At 46.2% G+C, this 17,750-nt stretch overlaps 1 protein-coding gene across 2 annotated transcripts in view; it reads left to right on the top strand.

The window, feature by feature from the left end:
* Positions 1–2,434: 2,434 nt before the first annotated feature.
* Positions 2,435–17,750, top strand: part of Ly75 (lymphocyte antigen 75) — a 131,965-nt gene continuing 116,649 nt past the window's right edge. For both annotated transcript variants that reach the window (XM_059260524.1, XM_059260525.1), the window contains exons 1-3: positions 2,435–2,582; positions 9,334–9,705; positions 16,548–16,718. In XM_059260524.1, the coding sequence (XP_059116507.1) occupies positions 2,489–2,582; positions 9,334–9,705; positions 16,548–16,718 (637 nt within the window). In that variant the 5' untranslated portion in view covers positions 2,435–2,488. The remainder of the gene's footprint in view (positions 2,583–9,333; positions 9,706–16,547; positions 16,719–17,750) is intronic.

The following is a 17,750-nucleotide window of genomic DNA, read 5'->3' as shown; positions in this document are numbered from 1 at the left end:
CCATAATTATCTAATCCAGGTGTGCTGGGTTCTGTCAGGAAAGGGTGAGGGATGTCTAGGAAACCTGCAGCAATGGAAGGTCGTCTAGACCATTCAGTTCAGAAAGACAGATTTCTTAAAGAAGATGACAGTGAAGGACAGACCTGAAAGATATGCCACCGTTTATTGTCACCACTAACAATATGTGTTTAGGTTTTGTAACTTCAGTAGAGTATCAGTGCACATGTACCCAAGGAGCAAACAGCGTCAGGGGTGACGAGTGTTAAATGTCAAATGCTGAGTGAACGGGATGGACAACATTATGCAGATATTTGGAGGGATAATCCTGAGAGAGACTGAGAGACAGACTGAAATAAAATGTGAATTCTGATGAGACAGTTAAGGGAAGAACGGAAGTAAGATAGAGAGAGTGAGGGGTATCCTAGTCCTGTTGTGGAGCCACACACCCATAATTCCAGCACTTGGAAGTCTAAGGTAGGAGGTTTGAGAGTTCAAGGCCAGGCTGAACTACATAGCAAGGTTTTGTATTTAAAACAATAATAATAATAAAAAGTATTTTCTTTTTCTTTTACTAAAAACTCTTTTCATACAGTATTTTATTATATTTCCCCCCAGCTCCTCCCAGTTCCTCCTCACTGCCCTGCTCCCCGACTTTATGTCCTTTTTCTCTTTCTCTCCCTCTTTCAAATAAAACAAAACAAAAAGCAAGAAATAAAACCAAAACCCTTCCAAAATAAATAACAAAAAACCACAAAAATAAAAGTCGGCAAAAGCCCAATGAGAAAAGAAAAAAAAAAATCCAAAGCAAAGCAAACTGAAACAAAAAGACCACAGAAGCACCACTGAGTTCGTTTTGAGCTGGCCAACTACAGCTGGGCATGGAGTCTGCCCTGGAGTGTGGTTGGTAAACCCAGTGATAGGTCATTGGAGAAAACTGGTTTTTCCCTTTGCTAGCAAGTGTCAATTGCAACAAGCAAAAGTATGAGTTTGGCCAGACTGGAGGAGACAAGACCGGTTTAGACAGGTTGGTGTAAACAGGGATAAGTAGGAAGGGAGTTAAAGAGCAAGGGTCACATCATAGAGGACTCGCTTTCTCTAGACGGAGATTTCTCTTGCGATCACTGCCTTCTTCGACACTCTCTTGAAAGCCTTGAACCCTCTCCTAAGGCAAAAAGTGTGTTTATAAAGACAGCGGCGGCCTTCAAGGGGCGCCAGCGCGGGTGGGCAGGTGCAGCAGCTGCTTGCTGTTAACGTTTCCCACTGTTTGAGACTTAGGGAGAAAGCCGTTCACAGAACACCATTTCCTGCTGTTCTTCAACTCCCCCACCTCCTCTCTCCACTACTATCAGTTACACTGAACTTTGAAGCATTCTTGCGTTCTCTACCTCTGTTCTGTCACATCTGCCTCCCTTGGTCAGATTTCCACCCATTTTCAAGTCCCACTTGACCAGCTGCCTGTCTGAAAGCGTCGTCTGATCTTCTGTGCGTTTTACTCTTGAGTTATTGGGTAGGCTTCATCTCTTCCACAGCTCCATAAACACCAGAAGGCTAAAACGCTGCTCTAGCATCCTCGCTCATGCAGTGCCCAGTTACTGTGATACGTGCTCTCTGTAGCCACTAAATGCCAAGAGCCTGGGAGGGGAACGGAACCAGGATGGGTTTGGAGCCACATGGACCGCTGGAACCTGGAAAGTTGACTTAGACTCATCCTGATGGTAACAGGCACCTTTGGGGAAAACGGATGTAGGCTGTCTCAATACATCCTGTATATAATCAACAAATAAGAATTTACAATATAAAACGTTTACCTCTAGGTAACGTTGCCCTATTTGTGATAGTGTTGTCCGACGGACAGAATAAGGACTGAATTTCAGATTCTAGACGCAGACTTCCACATTTCAACTGAATTGTTATTACTACACCAAAAAAAAAAAAATTGCAAAGGTCAAAATGGTTAAAACGCCATAAAAAGTAGTATAATCGCTAGGAGAACTGTTACTTTGCGTACTGTTTGACAACTTCTCGTCAACCTCCAAGGTGCCTTTATTCCACCTTTTAGGTGCCTTTATTCCAAGCGCACACTTCCCCCAAGCCGCAGTGGGCAGGGTTGGGCGCACATTTCCAGCCCGCCACGATATGAAGTTCTCTCTCGCTGCCTTGTCTATCTACACCGCGGGGCAAGTCCTAAACCCACAGAGCCGCACTTTCCCAACTTCGCTGAAGAAGAGGGGGAGCGGGTACCCCACGCACTGTGGTTTTCCTGAGCACTCTTCCCGCCTTCTGGAGGTCCCAAGCCGGCACAGGTGTCTGCAGTGGGTGGGGGAATCCTGCACGCCCCCGCTCGGTCCGGGACCTCAGGCGCAGCTCTGATTGGTCGAGGGCGGCGGGGGCGGGGCCTGCAGGCCCCAGAGGTTGCCCCAGAGGCACCGTGAAACCGGCGGGACTCACCCCAGGAGCCGGTGCCGGCAACAGAGGCCTGGGACTGGAGATGGGGACGCGCTGGGCCACCCCGGGCCGTGCGACGGGGCTACTAGTGCTGTTGGTGCGGTGCTTCGGGCTTGCGGAGCCTTTCCAGCGCTCAGGTAACCGGGCGGCCTCGACGATGCTGCTCTGAGCATTTGCCTCCTCCGGGTCAGGTCACAGTCGTCTCTGGAGTGGATAAGCGGGGAGGTCTGGCCTAGGAGGGCGGCGGGCAGGGCTGTGTGGTGCGAAGGAACCCTCTGCCTAGAAGAGGCCTTGCCACAGTCTTCCCAGAGTCTTCTCCGCCTCTTGTTCCTCGATTGTCCCCCAAAAGCGTGCTACCCTGGGGTTCCCCATTTTTCCCTTGCATCCCTGCCGCCCCATGGTCATCTTGACCCCTCCATGATGAGGATGAGCCTTCACCCACACCGCAAGGGTTCCCAGAGATCCTGACTTCATCGTGGCCACTGAACGCATTGGAAAGGAAGCCAGGTTCAACCATCGCCTCCAGAAGTCAGGCAAGAGTCTTAGGATGCCCTTCCCTGCCACCTGGAGCAATGGCCCTTCTAATTTGGTTATTATCTCCAAACGCTCCCCACTGAGGCAGGTGGCCCCCAGATAGAAGTGCAGATCACTTCCTGTCAGTGGGGAAAGGATGCTTTCTGTAAAGCTCAGGGTGGTGCCAGCACCACCAACCCACTTACATTTTGCTTTTACTTTCTCTTTTTGCCTCAGCAAAAGGTGTGCCAATGACCTTGTTACTTGCTTCTGCTATATAACTGACAGTCTAAAGGCCGCAAACATTCACCCACTGTTTCTGCTGTCTTGCCCTAGTGAAAAAGGAAAGATGGTCAAGATGGGTTTTAGGAATGTGGCTCTTGAGTGTGGCTCTTGCTTTCTTTGGAGCTAAGCTTAGTTACCCTCTGATGTAGACTGTCCAAAGTTATGGGAAGAGTTTCCTGAAAGGTGGGTGTCGTCAACCTGTCAGCACCAAGAACCTTTGATGTGTCCTGTCTTGACTCACTCCACCAAAGGAGATATTAATAGTAAAACCTTTTATGGATATGAGAATTCAATTCTGTCTACTGCACAATCCAAGGAGAAAAATCTAGCTGCAGCAATTTACAGCAAAAGCATGCTAACTTCTAGTCACTCTCCCGGCTTCCATGCACGTCTGTGAGTCCTGTTTCATTGCCTCACAAATTTTTAGGTTTCCTTCATTTTCAAATGGCCTGGTTGAGGTTTTTTATTCGTTTTTGTTTGTTTGTTTGTTTGTGGCCAACTCAACACAAGCTACTCTCATCGGGGAAGAGGGACCCTGGTTGAGAAAATTCCTTCATCAGACTGGCCCTAGGCAAGTCAGTAGAGCATCCTCCTAATTAATGGTTAATGAGGGAGGGCCCAGCACACTGTGAGTGGGGCCACCGCTGGATAGGTGCTCCTGGATAGTAAAAGAAAGCAAGCTGAGCAAGCCAGGGAAGCAAGCCAAGTAAGCAGCATTCCTCCATGGCCTCTGCCTTGAATTCCTGCCCTGAGGAATGGTATGGATATATGGAAGTGTAAACTGAAGTAAACTCTCTCTTCCCCGAGTGGCTTTTGGTTGTGGTATTAATCACAATGGTAGGAACTCTGACTAGAACACCGCGGTCTCCACAGTCTATATCCTGTCTCACTGACCCACAGCAAAGAATGCTGGGCTTAAGTCTCTTCCCCCTAGACTAGGTCCCCACAGGTATTTATTTTCCTCCTTCGTCACTTCTAACAGCTGCCGAGGTGGCTTTCTCCCATCTTCAGGCCAGACTTGTGGCCTTATATTGGGGTGAACATATAAAGGTGTGTGTGTGTGTGTGTGTGTGTGTGTGTGTACACGCATGTGTGCACAGAGGCCAGAAAGCCAGAGAAGGATGTTTCATCCCTTGTTCTGTCTCTCTCCACCTTGTACTCTTGAGACCGGGTCTCTCACTGTGCCTGAAGTTCACCAGCTTGTCCAGGCTGGCAGCTATTTGTAGCTAGAGTTTTCCTGCCTGGCCCACCTCAGGACAAATCTCTCTCACCTGCCAGACCCACAGCCGCTCAGACCCGACCAAGTAAACACAGAGACTTATATTGCTTACAAACTGTATGGCCATGGCAGGCTTCTTGCTAACTGTTCTTACAGCTTAAATAAATCCATTTCCATTCATCTATACCTTGCCACATGGCTCGTGGCTTACCGGCATCTGCACATGCTGTCTGTCATCATGGCGGCTGGCAGTGTCTCTCTCACCCAGCTTCCTGTTCTCTCAATTCTCCTCTCTGTTAGTCCCGCCTATACTTCCTGCCTGGCCACTAGCCAATCAGCGATTTATTTATTGACCAATCGGCAACACATTTGACATACAGACCATCCCACAGCAGCTATTGGTCCTGGGATCTCTCTGCCTGTCTCTCCCCCAAAATTGTGGACTTGCGGGGATTCCTCTTTTTTTTTTTTTTAATATAGTGTGGGCACTGGGGATTCAAACTGAGGTCCTCATGCCTGAGCCACAGTCACTCTTGTCCATTGAGTCATCCATCTCTCCAGCCCAGAACTGGAGTTGGAACTTCCATCTCTTTTGCCAGCTTGTTTGGCGGTGGGTCAGATCCAGGATGCTAGCAATGGCATGCACTGGGTCACATGTGTGCAGGAAGCTTGGGCAGCTTGGTCCTGGCCACCCAAATGCTGAAAGTGTATCTCTCTGTTCTTGGGGAGATGCCAAGTTTCCTTTTCTTTTGCTTCCTTGGAGAGCTAACGCCATGAAGTAATGTGATCCTTTAGGGATTTCTGAGCATCTCACCAGCCCCACCACCGGTCTGGGATTATGGCTTTCCGATACCTAGTATACTGCCATGGACCCACTTGTCTCTTCAGGACTTGTGTTGAACTAGCAAATCCAGACTTCTGATTGTCTCCCTCTACATCTATATGTCCTTTACATTTGACAGAGATCACAAAACACTTAACAAAGTAAGCTGTGGAAATTCCCTGGGAACGACCGGTGCTGCCATTTTGTCCCCTCCACTTCCCCATTTCCCCTTTTTCTTTCCTGTTATCTGTGGTGATAATGGGTACATGCTCACATCCAGCTTCGCTCCCAGAATGTACAGAGCCCTTTGTGCTGGGCCTAAAAACAGGCCGTAGTGATTAGACAATAAGAAAATGTCGAAAGGGCTCGTTTTCTTTGCTAGAGATAAGAATGCTAAGAAATCATTTTCAATGATGACATGCTCTTTGGTTATTCCCTCAAACCTTACTGAAGTCTTTATATAAAATGAAGCATATAAGAAGGACTCCAAGATGTACTTGGGCTTCTTGTCATCAACCTCTGCCCTTTAGATTTGTCCCAAACATAAATCTGGAGGTGAATGTGAGAACTCTATTGAAGATTAGTGCCAAGAGGGAAAGTGGACAGTGTGTGCTCTAAAGCTACGGACAGAATCCAGTTTGGGGCTTGGGAAGATCTCAGTGCCAGGTTCTGGATTTGATGCCCAGCACCAAAAAATAGTCATTAAAGTTTGTGGTTACCTTCCCAAAATGCAATATGTTTCTCAAATAGTTTATATGACCTTATAAAACAGTTTTTTCTAAATAAGTTATTTTTAGTTTACCGGTTTTGTTTCCCACTCTTCAATCTACAATCCCATAACGCCATAAAACTGAGGCAGACTGAACAGCTATTGCATAGGGCTAAGAATGATATGGAAAACTATTGTGAGAGAATAAATCTCTCCTCCAGCAGATATATTATTTATTAATGCTTACACATACATTATATATGAAGGCTAATGACAAGTTTCTTAAATCATTAATAATGAATAATCGTCCTAAGAAATCTCATCGGTATGTCAAACACTGGTAATGATGACATACTCAGTGCAAGCACAGGGTTAGTCAGACACACATACCTACATTCAAAAGGACAACTTAATGAGATACTTGGCAACACCTCCTTTGCTGCTCCATGCTACTCCACACTTCACCTGTCTGTCTGGCTCCTACCAAGTTGGTAAGTCCACAAGTGGCCTGGAAGTAACCTAAGTGGAGAAAGTGAAAAGTAAAACTTTCTCTCTTCCGATGAGTGTTGAGGAAGCAGGACTTGCTGCGTAACTCCACGCGTTCGTTGTAAATTAAATGAGACCGACTTCAAATGTTACTCGCGGTACAGTAGTGTGAGCTAACCATGTGGACATCTGCAGGAAGAATGTGCAGTGACTTTGGCAAAGGTTGGTAAGCCCTGGGGAGCTAGGCCACTGTTACTTGGTGAAAGCATGGGGTACTAGCTCTGGGATGGCTGGTCTATACTCTACAGCTTTCATCTGATACTTAGGGATATGAAGACCCTGGAGAGGAAGTGACTTCCATGAGTCTCCCAGCAAACTGGTAATAAAAGTAGGTCTTCGATCTAGGGACTCCCATCCTTCGCTCCTCTGCCCTTCCCACCACGCTGAGACGTGGACCTAACCTAGTGAATTTTATTAAGAAATCTGAAAAACGTGGAACTCCAAAAGAAAGCAGAGCTGCTGCTTGTCCAGGAAACCTGTTCGGGGTCAAGGGTCATGGAGCCGGGTGCCCAGGAAAGAGCGCTGAGACTACAAGCTCAGTGAGAGGAATTTTTCAACTACGGTGAGGGCCACGTGCAACAGACTTCTCTTACCGGCTCTAGTTTGTGGTACTTTGCAACACAAAGAGTTTGGAGATGTGGGAGAGAGCAGTGTGGGACAAGGGTAGATCAGGTATTTGAGGGGCAGCTGAAAAGCACATAAGAGAAATTTTCCTTTGCGCTCACTATCCTCCCAACCTGTGACCATCAAAGAAAGAATGACAGAGGGGTGTCAAAGAAGAGAGAGTGGGGACAGCAGCTGCTGGACAAACCCACCTAGTAGCAGCCCCATGCAATAGTGTGTGTGTGTGTGTGTGTGTGTGTGTGTGTGTGTGTGTGTGTGTATACATACATGCGCCCCACACACCAGCATGCACTATGGAGGTCAGAGAACAACTCTGAGTGTTGGTCCCTACTTTCCACCTTATTTGAGATAGGTTTTCTTTGTTGTTTTGTTGGGTTTTTGTTGTTGTTGTTGTTGTTGTTGATTTGGTTTGTGTTTTTGTTTGTTTGTTTGTTGTTTATGCCATTCTAGCTGACCCAAGAGCTTCTGGGGCCCCCTATCATCTCCCGTGGGAACACTACGGTTCTAGATGCTCATGCTACAGGTCCCGCTCTTAGGCAGGCTGAGATCCTCATGCTTCTGAGGCAAATGTTTTCAACCAATGAGCCAGCATCCCGGCCTGTGATCTTTTTAAATTCAAATGTGAAAGCAGAAATGACCACAGCGCTAAGGTTTTCTTTGTTGTGTTTCCCATTGTTTGTCTTACTGTTACTTAAAGTGAAACAAAACAGAATTCCACCCACAGTTCACACGATCAGATAGGGTTTTGGAGCGATGGCTTACATGATGAAATTTCCCCTCTAGCCAACAGTACCTGGCATGACCATTTTTAGCTCTTTAACCTATGACTTGAGAAAGTTTTCAGTGTTAGTAAACCCAGCGACCGTGAAGCTGACCTCAGGATGAAAACCCCTTTTGAGAAACCAAATCTCTGATGGTGTTCTGCTGTGCCCTGAGTCGTTGACAATGACTGTTTAAGCTTGTCTAAAATAGTCCAGCTTTATGTTCATCAACATGACCATCTGTGCCATACTTTTTTCTCTTTGTAAAAGAACTGACCAAAGTGTTCCACTGTGGTTTATTGTAATTCATGTAAATCCTGGTCCTCAAACTCAGGTGTATAAGAAACACCCAATTACTTTGTTTTTAGAAAATCGGTTAAATTCGGTTCTGAAACCCCATCCCACTAAGGTGACAGAAATTTTATCTGCATCTTTGTAGAGATTTTCTTCAGCTCCTGCAGAGTGCTGGGAGATCACTCAGAGAGGTCTCTAGTCTGCAGCTGCCACTGGTTAATTCTCATTTTCTCTTGTCCATACATGCCAGACATTGGACCTGGTGGCTCAGGTTGTCCCTGGAGCCCAGTGTCTGATCCCCTTGATTTACTTGGTGAATCCCCAGCCTCTGTCTCCCCTGGAGGTGCTGCAGTGGGGCTGGCCACAGCTTCCCCACCTCAGAACCCAGATCCTCTATTTTCTCCCATTGCTTTACCCCAATTTCTCTCCCCCTGTCTTCTCAGAAGTGTCCCCGTTTCCACTGGTATACCTCAGTGAGGCTGGCTTCCACAGAAGTGAGTCTCAGGAGAAGTGGTTTTCGAGTAGATTTCCCTTTGGATGGCCGCAGTAACTTTCCCTGAGTCAGAGGAACATAGAGCCCGGCCTTCACAATTGGTGAGGGGGAGGAGCTGAAGTGAGAACCAGGTCTGATGGCGTGGCGTGACCGCTGTGCCGTGGATACTTTTTCATTGGCCACAGACCACTTGTGGAAGAAGAGGGGAAACTAAGGAGGTGCTTTATAAGCAAGACAGGGAACCTTCCCTGGAATAGCAAAATTAAGTACACACCCTACTCTCTACTGGCATGGGTCAGCTCATTCCAGCATCCCTACATCCACAGTGTGAAGTGGATGCAGCCTTACAAATGAGAAATCTAAAGCAGAAAAGTTGCCTAATTTGCTCTGATCTCATAGCACAGCGGAGGCAAAGTGTGAGGCCAGGCAGACTGGCTTTAGAGCCTTGCTCTTACCACACACTGTGACCCTCACTCCTTGTGGAACACATGAGTTTACCAAGCCCAAGGGTCAGTGCCGTCCTGTGCTAATCAGACTCTCCTCAGCAAACAAGCAGGACCAAGGTGCGTTTGTCAGGTGACTCAGAATCCTGAAATATCCTCCTTCGCTGTCTTAACCCAGGTAATGATCCATTCACCATCGTCAACGAAAACACGGGCAAGTGCATCCAGCCACTGTCTGACTGGATAGTGGCACAGGATTGTAGTGACTCTGGAAACATGTTATGGAAGTGGGTGTCCCAGCACCGTCTCTTTCACCTGGAATCCCAGAAGTGCCTTGGCCTAGATATTACCAAAGCTACGGACAACCTGCGGATGTTCCGCTGTGACTCCAGCGTCATGCTGTGGTGGAAGTGTGAGCACCATTCTCTGTACACTGCCGCCCAGTACAGGCTGGCTCTGAAAGATGGGTATGCCGCAGCCAGTACAAATTCAACTGCTGTCTGGAAGAAGGGAGGTTCCAAGGAGAACCTTTGTGACCAGCCTTACCATGGTGAGTACAGGAGAGAGGGACTTTGACCCTCTTGCTGTAATGGTTGCTTAATTTGGCATTAAATGTCACACCCAGCACAGCTTGGTCCTGGAAACCTGACTGGGTAAAGGTGAGCTGCATGCAGTCTGATGGACTGGTTCTAACTACTGAAGCAACCCAGAACCCAGTTTATTAGGAGGAGCGCACGTGGAGGGGCTGGCTAGTCCTGGTAGGAGGTCTCTATGGGCAGCAGTCTCGGGCTCTAAACATCCAGGAGGAGGAAGCTGCAGGTGCTAGTGTTTGCACACGCTGGTCAGTAGTTGGTAATCACTTGTACTTGGACCACAGGAAAGCTTTGCCTTTCTCAGCCTGATCCGTATGGAGAAGGCTTTGCCAGCTTCCCATGGGTCTGAGGCATTGGCCCTTAGCGTGGTTGTGCCCATGTCAACAATACACATTCACTCAGGCCTTCCTCAGTTCCCCACAACTGAGTTGAAATGAAGTCACAGTGACTAGGCAGGTACTGTGAGCTGCAGTCACACAGCCTTTTGGTGTGCTAAACCCAGGACTTTGATGCCATTTCCTCAAATGTGAAGAAAAAGGAAATGTTATACTGATAGGAAATACTTCATATAGGCTAAAGGCACATAATTGAATAATATTGATCTAATCCTAAGTTTAAAAAGAAAATAAGAGGGGTTGGAGAGATGGCTCAGAGGTGAACAGCACTGGCCATTCTTCCAGAGGTCCTGAGTTCAATTCCCAGCAACCACATGGTGGCTCACAACCATCTGTAATGAGATCTGGTGCCCTCTTCTGGCCTGCAGGCATACATGCAGGCAGAACACAGTATATATAATAAATAAACCTTTAAAAAAAAAAAAAAGAAAAAAAGAAAGAAAGAGAAAGAAAGAAAGAAAGAAAGAAAGAAAGAAAGAAAGAAAGAAAGAAAGAAAGAAAGAAAGAAGTGGGTTTTTTTTCATGCCTGGGAAATTTAATATAATGGAAATATTTTGAAAGTCTCATGTGGGTTTTCATAATATTTTCATCCTTGGCATAGGTATCACATGCTGCTCTTTGTATTTATGATTTGACATTTTAAATGTGAACTTTTCTTTGGTCATTTCCAAAAACAAGTATGTGAATATTGTCATGACCTTTGCTCTAGACTGCAATGAGTCTTCAGTTTTTAAAAAATACTTTTACTCTTTAAGAATTCAGTGCGATGTATTTTGATCATTTTCACTCCCAGCTCCTTTTCCAAATTCTTCCCAGGCCCACCCCCGACACACACACACCTTCTGAGCTTCCAAATTTATGTCCTTTAAAATAATAATAATAGCTCACTGACTCGAGTTTGTGCTGCTCATGTAGCCCTAGCTGTGAGACCTTCCTCTGGAACGTGGTCAACCTACCAACACACCCTTAAAGAAAACCGACTCTCCCTCCCACAGAAGCCATCAACTGTCCATAGCTCCTCAGTTAGGGGTGGGGGCTCAAGACCCCCTTCCTATTCCATGCTAGAAGTTGGATGTTGATCTGGACCACGTCATCTGCAGGCAACCACAGCCACTGTGAGGGCATGAGTGCAGGCAACCACAGCCGCTGTGAGGGCATGAGTGCAGCCATCCTGTTGTATCCAGAAGACACTGTGGCACTCCCATCTCCCCCGACCTCTGGCTCTTTTCTAACCTTCCCATTTCATCTTGAGATGGTTCCTGGGCCTTGAGAAGGGGTGTGCTATAGACGTTCCGTTAGTAGCCGAGCACTCCGCTTGTTCTCGGCACTTGGCCAATTGTGAGTTTTTGTGTTGATCACCACCATGACCGCACAAAGAGACTTCTCTGATGGGGTCTGAGAGCTGTACTAATCAACAGATAGAAAGATACAAACTTAAATGGTGGCTTTATATTGTGTCCGTTTCACAGAATAGTAGTAGCAGGTCCCCCCCAGGGACCTGTGAGCTCTCCAACCCTAGAGCTTGACCCTGTTTACATACCAGGCATATATTTCCTGTGGAGTGAGCCTTAAATCCAACCAGGAATTGATTGGTCACCGCATTACATTTGTGCCACTGTCCTACCCATGGGCATTTTCTTGCACCCCGGTCATCACTGCGGCTCATAGCATTCATCGCTGGGTAAAACTGTTTGCTGACTCCCTCCCACGCCCAGCAGACTGGAAAGCATCTTCCAGTACTATGGAAGCTACCCAGCAAGGTGAAAACTTCCCGCTCTGTACCAACTTGATTTCTCCATGTCCTGTCACCAATGTGTGTGGTATCTTCAGCAGAGGGTCTGACCATGAAGTTCTGTTGGGCAGCTAAGAGCAATGCCGATAGCCCGATGGTTTGGGGGATCTTTAGGACACCTGTGACCCAACAACTTGAGGGGAAGTATCCCGCATTGGCACTGAGCCTTTTATTTGGCAACCTATGACTTCTGTGTAGGGTAACGCCAAGTAAATTCTCGCATATGAAAATATGTAGATATTCATTTATATGAAACTTCTACTTAAAAAGTAGGTTTTATATGGCTTTTTTAAGCTTCCTAAGGGTTAATTATTCTTCTCCCAATCCCTCCTCTGCCCTAGCCTTCTATTCCTTTCCCCACTTAAATCCCCCTCACCGTTATTCCTTTTTTTCCCCTCCATATCACCTGTGTTCTACTAGCCCCCCCCCCTTAAGATCTTCCTTTCCTCTTCCTGAGACTATGGCCATAGTCAACATAAATGGTTTTGAAGGGAAGATAAAGGACATCCTCTTATATCTGGCCAAAGACTTAGGATGGCAACTTAATTCCCCATTCTAACCGTAGTTTTTCCGCTTAGAGAATCTCTATTTCTTGTGAAGATCAAAAAAAAAAAAAAAAAAAAAAAAAAAAAAAAAAATTCCAGGAGTGTCTGGTTCTGCTCTTAATGAAGTGATATTAGAGACTTGGAGATGGGGTTTTCCTTGCCTTCAACTCATGGCCTTTGAATCACTAAATTTTCTCTTGGCCAGCTTCCTTTGGAACTCCAGAACTGTTCACTGAGGGCCAGGGCTCAGTGTGAACAATGCTTGCTCTGTAAGCATGGGGACCCAGAGTTTGAATCCTCAGCATCCATGGAAATCCTGGGTGGGTGTGGCAGGCTGCTTGTAATCTTATTGCTCTGGAGGTAGAGGCAAGGGATTCCTGGCTAGCTAGTCTAGGCCAATCAGTAAACTGTGGATTCAGTTGAGTTGAGGAGTGATCAAGGAAGAAGACCAATGTCTTCACATGCACATGCATGGCCTCACATGCACATGAGTGTGTACCCACACACATACAAAAATACATACACCCCAGAGAAATAAGGAGAAGGAGGAGGGAGGAGGGTAGGGAGGTGGACAGGCAGAGAGAGACAGAGACAGAGATCACAGGGGAGAGACCGGGTTGTGGCTTGAACTTAAAGCAATTGCTTTCTGGATACCCCTTAAGGACAGGCTTAAATATTGTGCAACAAGAGTCTCTAACTTGGCAACTGAAAGAAAACATTGAACCCGAAAGAATGGCTTCAGATTGCATTTTGTTTCTGTTTGTTCGGGGATCAGGAAGGATTGTTTCCTTGGTAGAGCTCCATTGTCCTTCTGCCCTCGGTTCTTTTGAGAGAACAGTTGTAATCTCCAACTCCCTCAGACCCTGAAGTGTCTTCATTCCACTGAAACGTGTTTTCTTTCTTATTCTGTGTTTTATTTATGCGTTAATAATTTTCATACAACTGCTAAAGTGCTCAGCAGCACAAAAATGGGGAGGGAGAGGCCTCGAACCCTCCACAGCAGTGCCCAGGAGAGGGACAGAGTCTGCGCGCTGCACAGCCAAAAGACTGGATTTGTTTCTTTACCTTTCCAAATTCAATACTTGAAATGCTAAAAATTTTTAGACCCTTAGCGCTCTGCCTGATTAAGAGTCACATCAGATTTTCATTTGCACAGAGGCCAAGGCTGCCCCCAATCTCAGATCCACTCAGTTTCTACAAGTGGGAAATCTACAAGTCCCTCTTGACTTGTCCTGCTTTTTCTCCCTCCGCTCAAATTTAACCAGATATTAGGTCCTGCCCTTTCTAACTTTTAAAATTTGCATGTGCCCCTTCCTATCTTAAAGTGAGGGACCTTTGCCAGGCCTCCTCTAACTCCCAACCCAGCTGTCTATCAAAAGAGGAATAAGGAAAGTAGGCTATTCAAGTCCCCAGCAAGTAAAGTCCAAAGTTAGCCAGCTTGAGGCACAGCTGGGAATCAAAATTCATTCATTTCTCCAAATAACAGTATCTTATTTCTCCCTTAGCTTTTGTAACCTTTTTTTTTTACTTTGACCATATTAATCTACCATGATGTTTGTGGTTTCCTCAAACTTCATCACAGAAATCATCTTTATACTGAAAACACTTTAACTGTAAAATTTTTTATGAATGAATTGCTTTTCACTAGCTCCTGTATGTACAATGATATTATAAGATATCTTGACCCAACTGACATCTTCAAATCACAAGTGTTTGTTGACTCATGCAGAGGAGTTCCCAGTTCACAGGACTGAACTGTGAACTCCGTCTGCTCTTGCTGACTCCCTGAAGCTTGTCAAACTCTTTAACTATTTGTCTCATTGCTAAAACAATTCACTTTCCATGTAAACCCCTGATTTCATAAATTTGTGTCAATGACACACTCAGCTGTTGATCTGAAGGTGTTGTCACCCCAAATCCACACATTCAGAGAAGAGTCTTGTTAGGAGAACCTGTCTTACGAAGACAACCCATGGGATGCAGGTGGTTTATCAACTACAAAGACAAGTGGGATTAAAATGCCTAATTAACAGAGAGCATCAGTTCGAGGCCTGCATCCGGCCTGGCTGTTGTTTGCTTATTGGTTTACAAAGCACTGTGTGACACAGAGAGCTGCATAATGACACTCCTCTTGGAGCTATGTGTAACTTGAAACCTGTAAAAGCAGTTGATGGTGTAAAGTTGTTGGTGTGTGTCAGTGACTTGTCCAAGAGGCGTCCCTATACCATGCTTCACGATGAGCCACCCAATGTGTCCTTTTAACCACTCCTCAAAAGTGGGGATTTCACGAACAACTCTGATCTCACAGGTTTGTGGTGAGGAACAAGTACAGAAATGTGTCTGAAAGCATTTTGCACATGGAAATAAAAAGTTTTAGGGAAACCCGAGAATCCCGGAAGCAGCCGCACATTGCATCATGCCCTGGGATTGTCCTCTCAGTATTGTAATAGGAAGGAAAATTGGTCACGTGCCTTGGGGAATTTTTTCCTTTTTCTTTTTGTGGTTTTGGTTTTTTTTCAAGCTAGAATTTCCCCATGTAGCCCTGGCTGTCCTGGAACTAGCTCTGTAGACCAGGCTGGCCTGGAACTTGGAGATCCACTTGCCTCTGCCTCCCAGAGTGCTGAGATTAAAGGACCATACGCACCCAGGGGAATTTTTTGATGTGGTCAAATTTGAAACATGTGATAAGCATGCTACCACAAAGGGCCACCACACTCTTTAGCAGAACTATTCTCTTGAAAGCTATTTATATGGCACAGAAAAACAAAATCAGTGACCCACAAAAGATTTATTATTATTTTTCTCCAGAAAGGCATCTAGATGGTTCTTCCTTTGTATTGCTTCGTGATACCTTCCAAACTTAAGTCTCTGCTTCAGGCACATGAAGACTGGGGAATGACAGAGGATGTAGATAGAATCATATATGAACACTGGGGAATGATAGAGGATGTAGATAGAATCAAAGGCTAGCTTAAGCATACTTTAAAGCTAACCTGTGAGACTTTCTGAGGGACCCTAAAAGCCTAATGAAGGCTAATGAGTCTTGATGATGATACTCTCCCTAATGGCTGTTCTTTCATTGCTCAATAACCAGAGTTTTGAAGAAATCGAAGCTAAGGAGAAAAGGTGACAGAAATAGCTACGTGGTTAGCTGCTCTGTAAAACGTGTTTTCAAAGGGACTGTTATTGACACAGTATCGAGCACTTCCTCTGGGGTCCCAGGCATATCTGCATTGTGATTGTTTTCCAGTGCCTCTCTGGAGACTAGAGAAAAATATGAAAATGAAAGCTAGATCTGCCACCTCCCTGGTCACCAGCTTCTCCCATCACTGCCCTGTTAAGGCCAGTTCTTTTTCCGTAACCCGAATTACCATGTCCTGGCTCTCCCCAAGCAGCTACTCGGGAATCTAGCAGCTCTCTTCCTTCAGAATTACCATGTCCTGGCTCTCCCCAAGCAGCTACTCGGGAATCTAGCAGCTCTCTTCCTTCAGAATTACCATGTCCTGACTCTCCCCAAGCAGCTACTCGGGAATCTAGCAGCTCTCCTCCTTCACTTCCTCCAAAGCCACCACCTCAACTCTGTTGGGCAACCGTGTCCCTTGCCGTCTGGCCAATTGCATAAGTGGTTCCAGGTGTTTCTTTGGCCCCGCACTCACTAAAAAAGGGAGGAGAGTTGAATCTCTGTCCAGATAGCCATTTTGAGGAAGTAAGCTGTCTCTGCCACCCATGCTGGGCTCAGTCGCTTCTGCCTTGGTATCAAGCCAGAAAAAGGCTCTTCCTCTGTCACCAAATACACAGTGGACAACCCTTGAGGTAAACACTGATATTCTCGGTTTGAAATGCAGAAACTAAGTTTGTCTGCAGGCACACAGGAGACCCCAGATTTCAAAGTCCAGACCCAAGCTGTCAGTATCTAAGCTCTTTCCACAGTGTATATATAACCTGTTCAGATATTGTAGGCTCATACGTGAGACCAACACTCTTTCTTTTAAAAGTTTTAGGAATTAGCTATCCTAAGGTGGATTGTTCAGCTTTTAACTCTCCCCTGCTTCCTCCCCATCCCACAGAGATATATACCAGAGATGGGAACTCCCACGGGAGACCTTGTGAATTTCCGTTCTTAGTTGGCGAGACATGGCACCATGACTGTGTTCGTGATGAAGATCATAGTGGGCCCTGGTGTGCCACTACCCTAAATTATGAATATGATCAAAAGTGGGGCATCTGCTTAACAGCAGGTATGTATGGGCTGGCGAGCTCCAGTTGCGAGAAGAGAGTGAGGTAAAGGGCGGAAGGGGGAGTTGAAGGTGACTTGGAAGTGTCTGCAGCAGATGTTATTCTAGATGAGGAGTGTGCGTTGGCAGGAAGGGGAGGAAGTCGTGTGCAGCTTTGAATGTGCCTTCAGAAGCCGGTCAAGGGGAGAAGCAGGACAGTTGGTGTCCTGGAAGATGAGGAGGGGGAGGATTGTGGAAGCTTCATCTACGTCAGGGAGAAGTGGAAAGGGCATGAGTAGATGGGAAGTTGCAGCTTCAAAGGACGAGTTGGGGAGAAAGTGGAATGTAGGAGACCGTAGCTTGAACAGAAGGAAGTCACCCTTGTGCATTTCATGAGGCAAACAAGAGCAACAGGTACAAAGGGGCTGAAAAACCATATTTAGGATGGTGATGACTTATAGTGTATTTGTGGTCTGAAGCCAAGAGTGGGGGGGGTTAAAATTAGAAAGCCAGGCATGGCGAGGATGCTGCCAGTAACCCCAGAACTGTGGAGGGTAAAGACAAGAGGATCACTGGGGCCTTGCTGGCTGCCAGCCGAGCTTCCAGTTAAGTGAGAGATACTGTCTCGGGGGAAGATGGAGAGTGAGAGAACAAGACACCTGGTGTCTCCCTCCTGCCTCTGCTTGAACACACACACACACACACACACACACACACACACACACACTAGCACAGGCACCTGCAGGTGCCAATCTGTGCACATGTACCACATACACACAGAGATAAATACTATGGGTGTTCTATGTTGTACACTCATGCTTATATGCCCGTGTGTGCATTTGTAATGTGAGTTCTATAATATTAATTCTGTTCATGGATTCACTCATCTATTCAAATATTACAGAGAAATTTGGACTGAATTTCCAAAATAAAGGAGTTGCTATGCTCCGCATCTTAGCCATTTAAGTGCCTGTCTGTACCCACACCTACAGTTCTTTCTCTGCAGGCTGTAGAGAAGACTGCGGATATCTTTGCCAAGCTCTAGGGAACATGTTT

The sequence above is a fragment of the Peromyscus eremicus genome, chromosome 4 (genome assembly GCF_949786415.1).
Source record: "Peromyscus eremicus chromosome 4, PerEre_H2_v1, whole genome shotgun sequence".
NCBI lineage: Eukaryota > Metazoa > Chordata > Mammalia > Rodentia > Cricetidae > Peromyscus > Peromyscus eremicus.
This window is presented reverse-complemented; position numbering and strand designations above follow the sequence as displayed.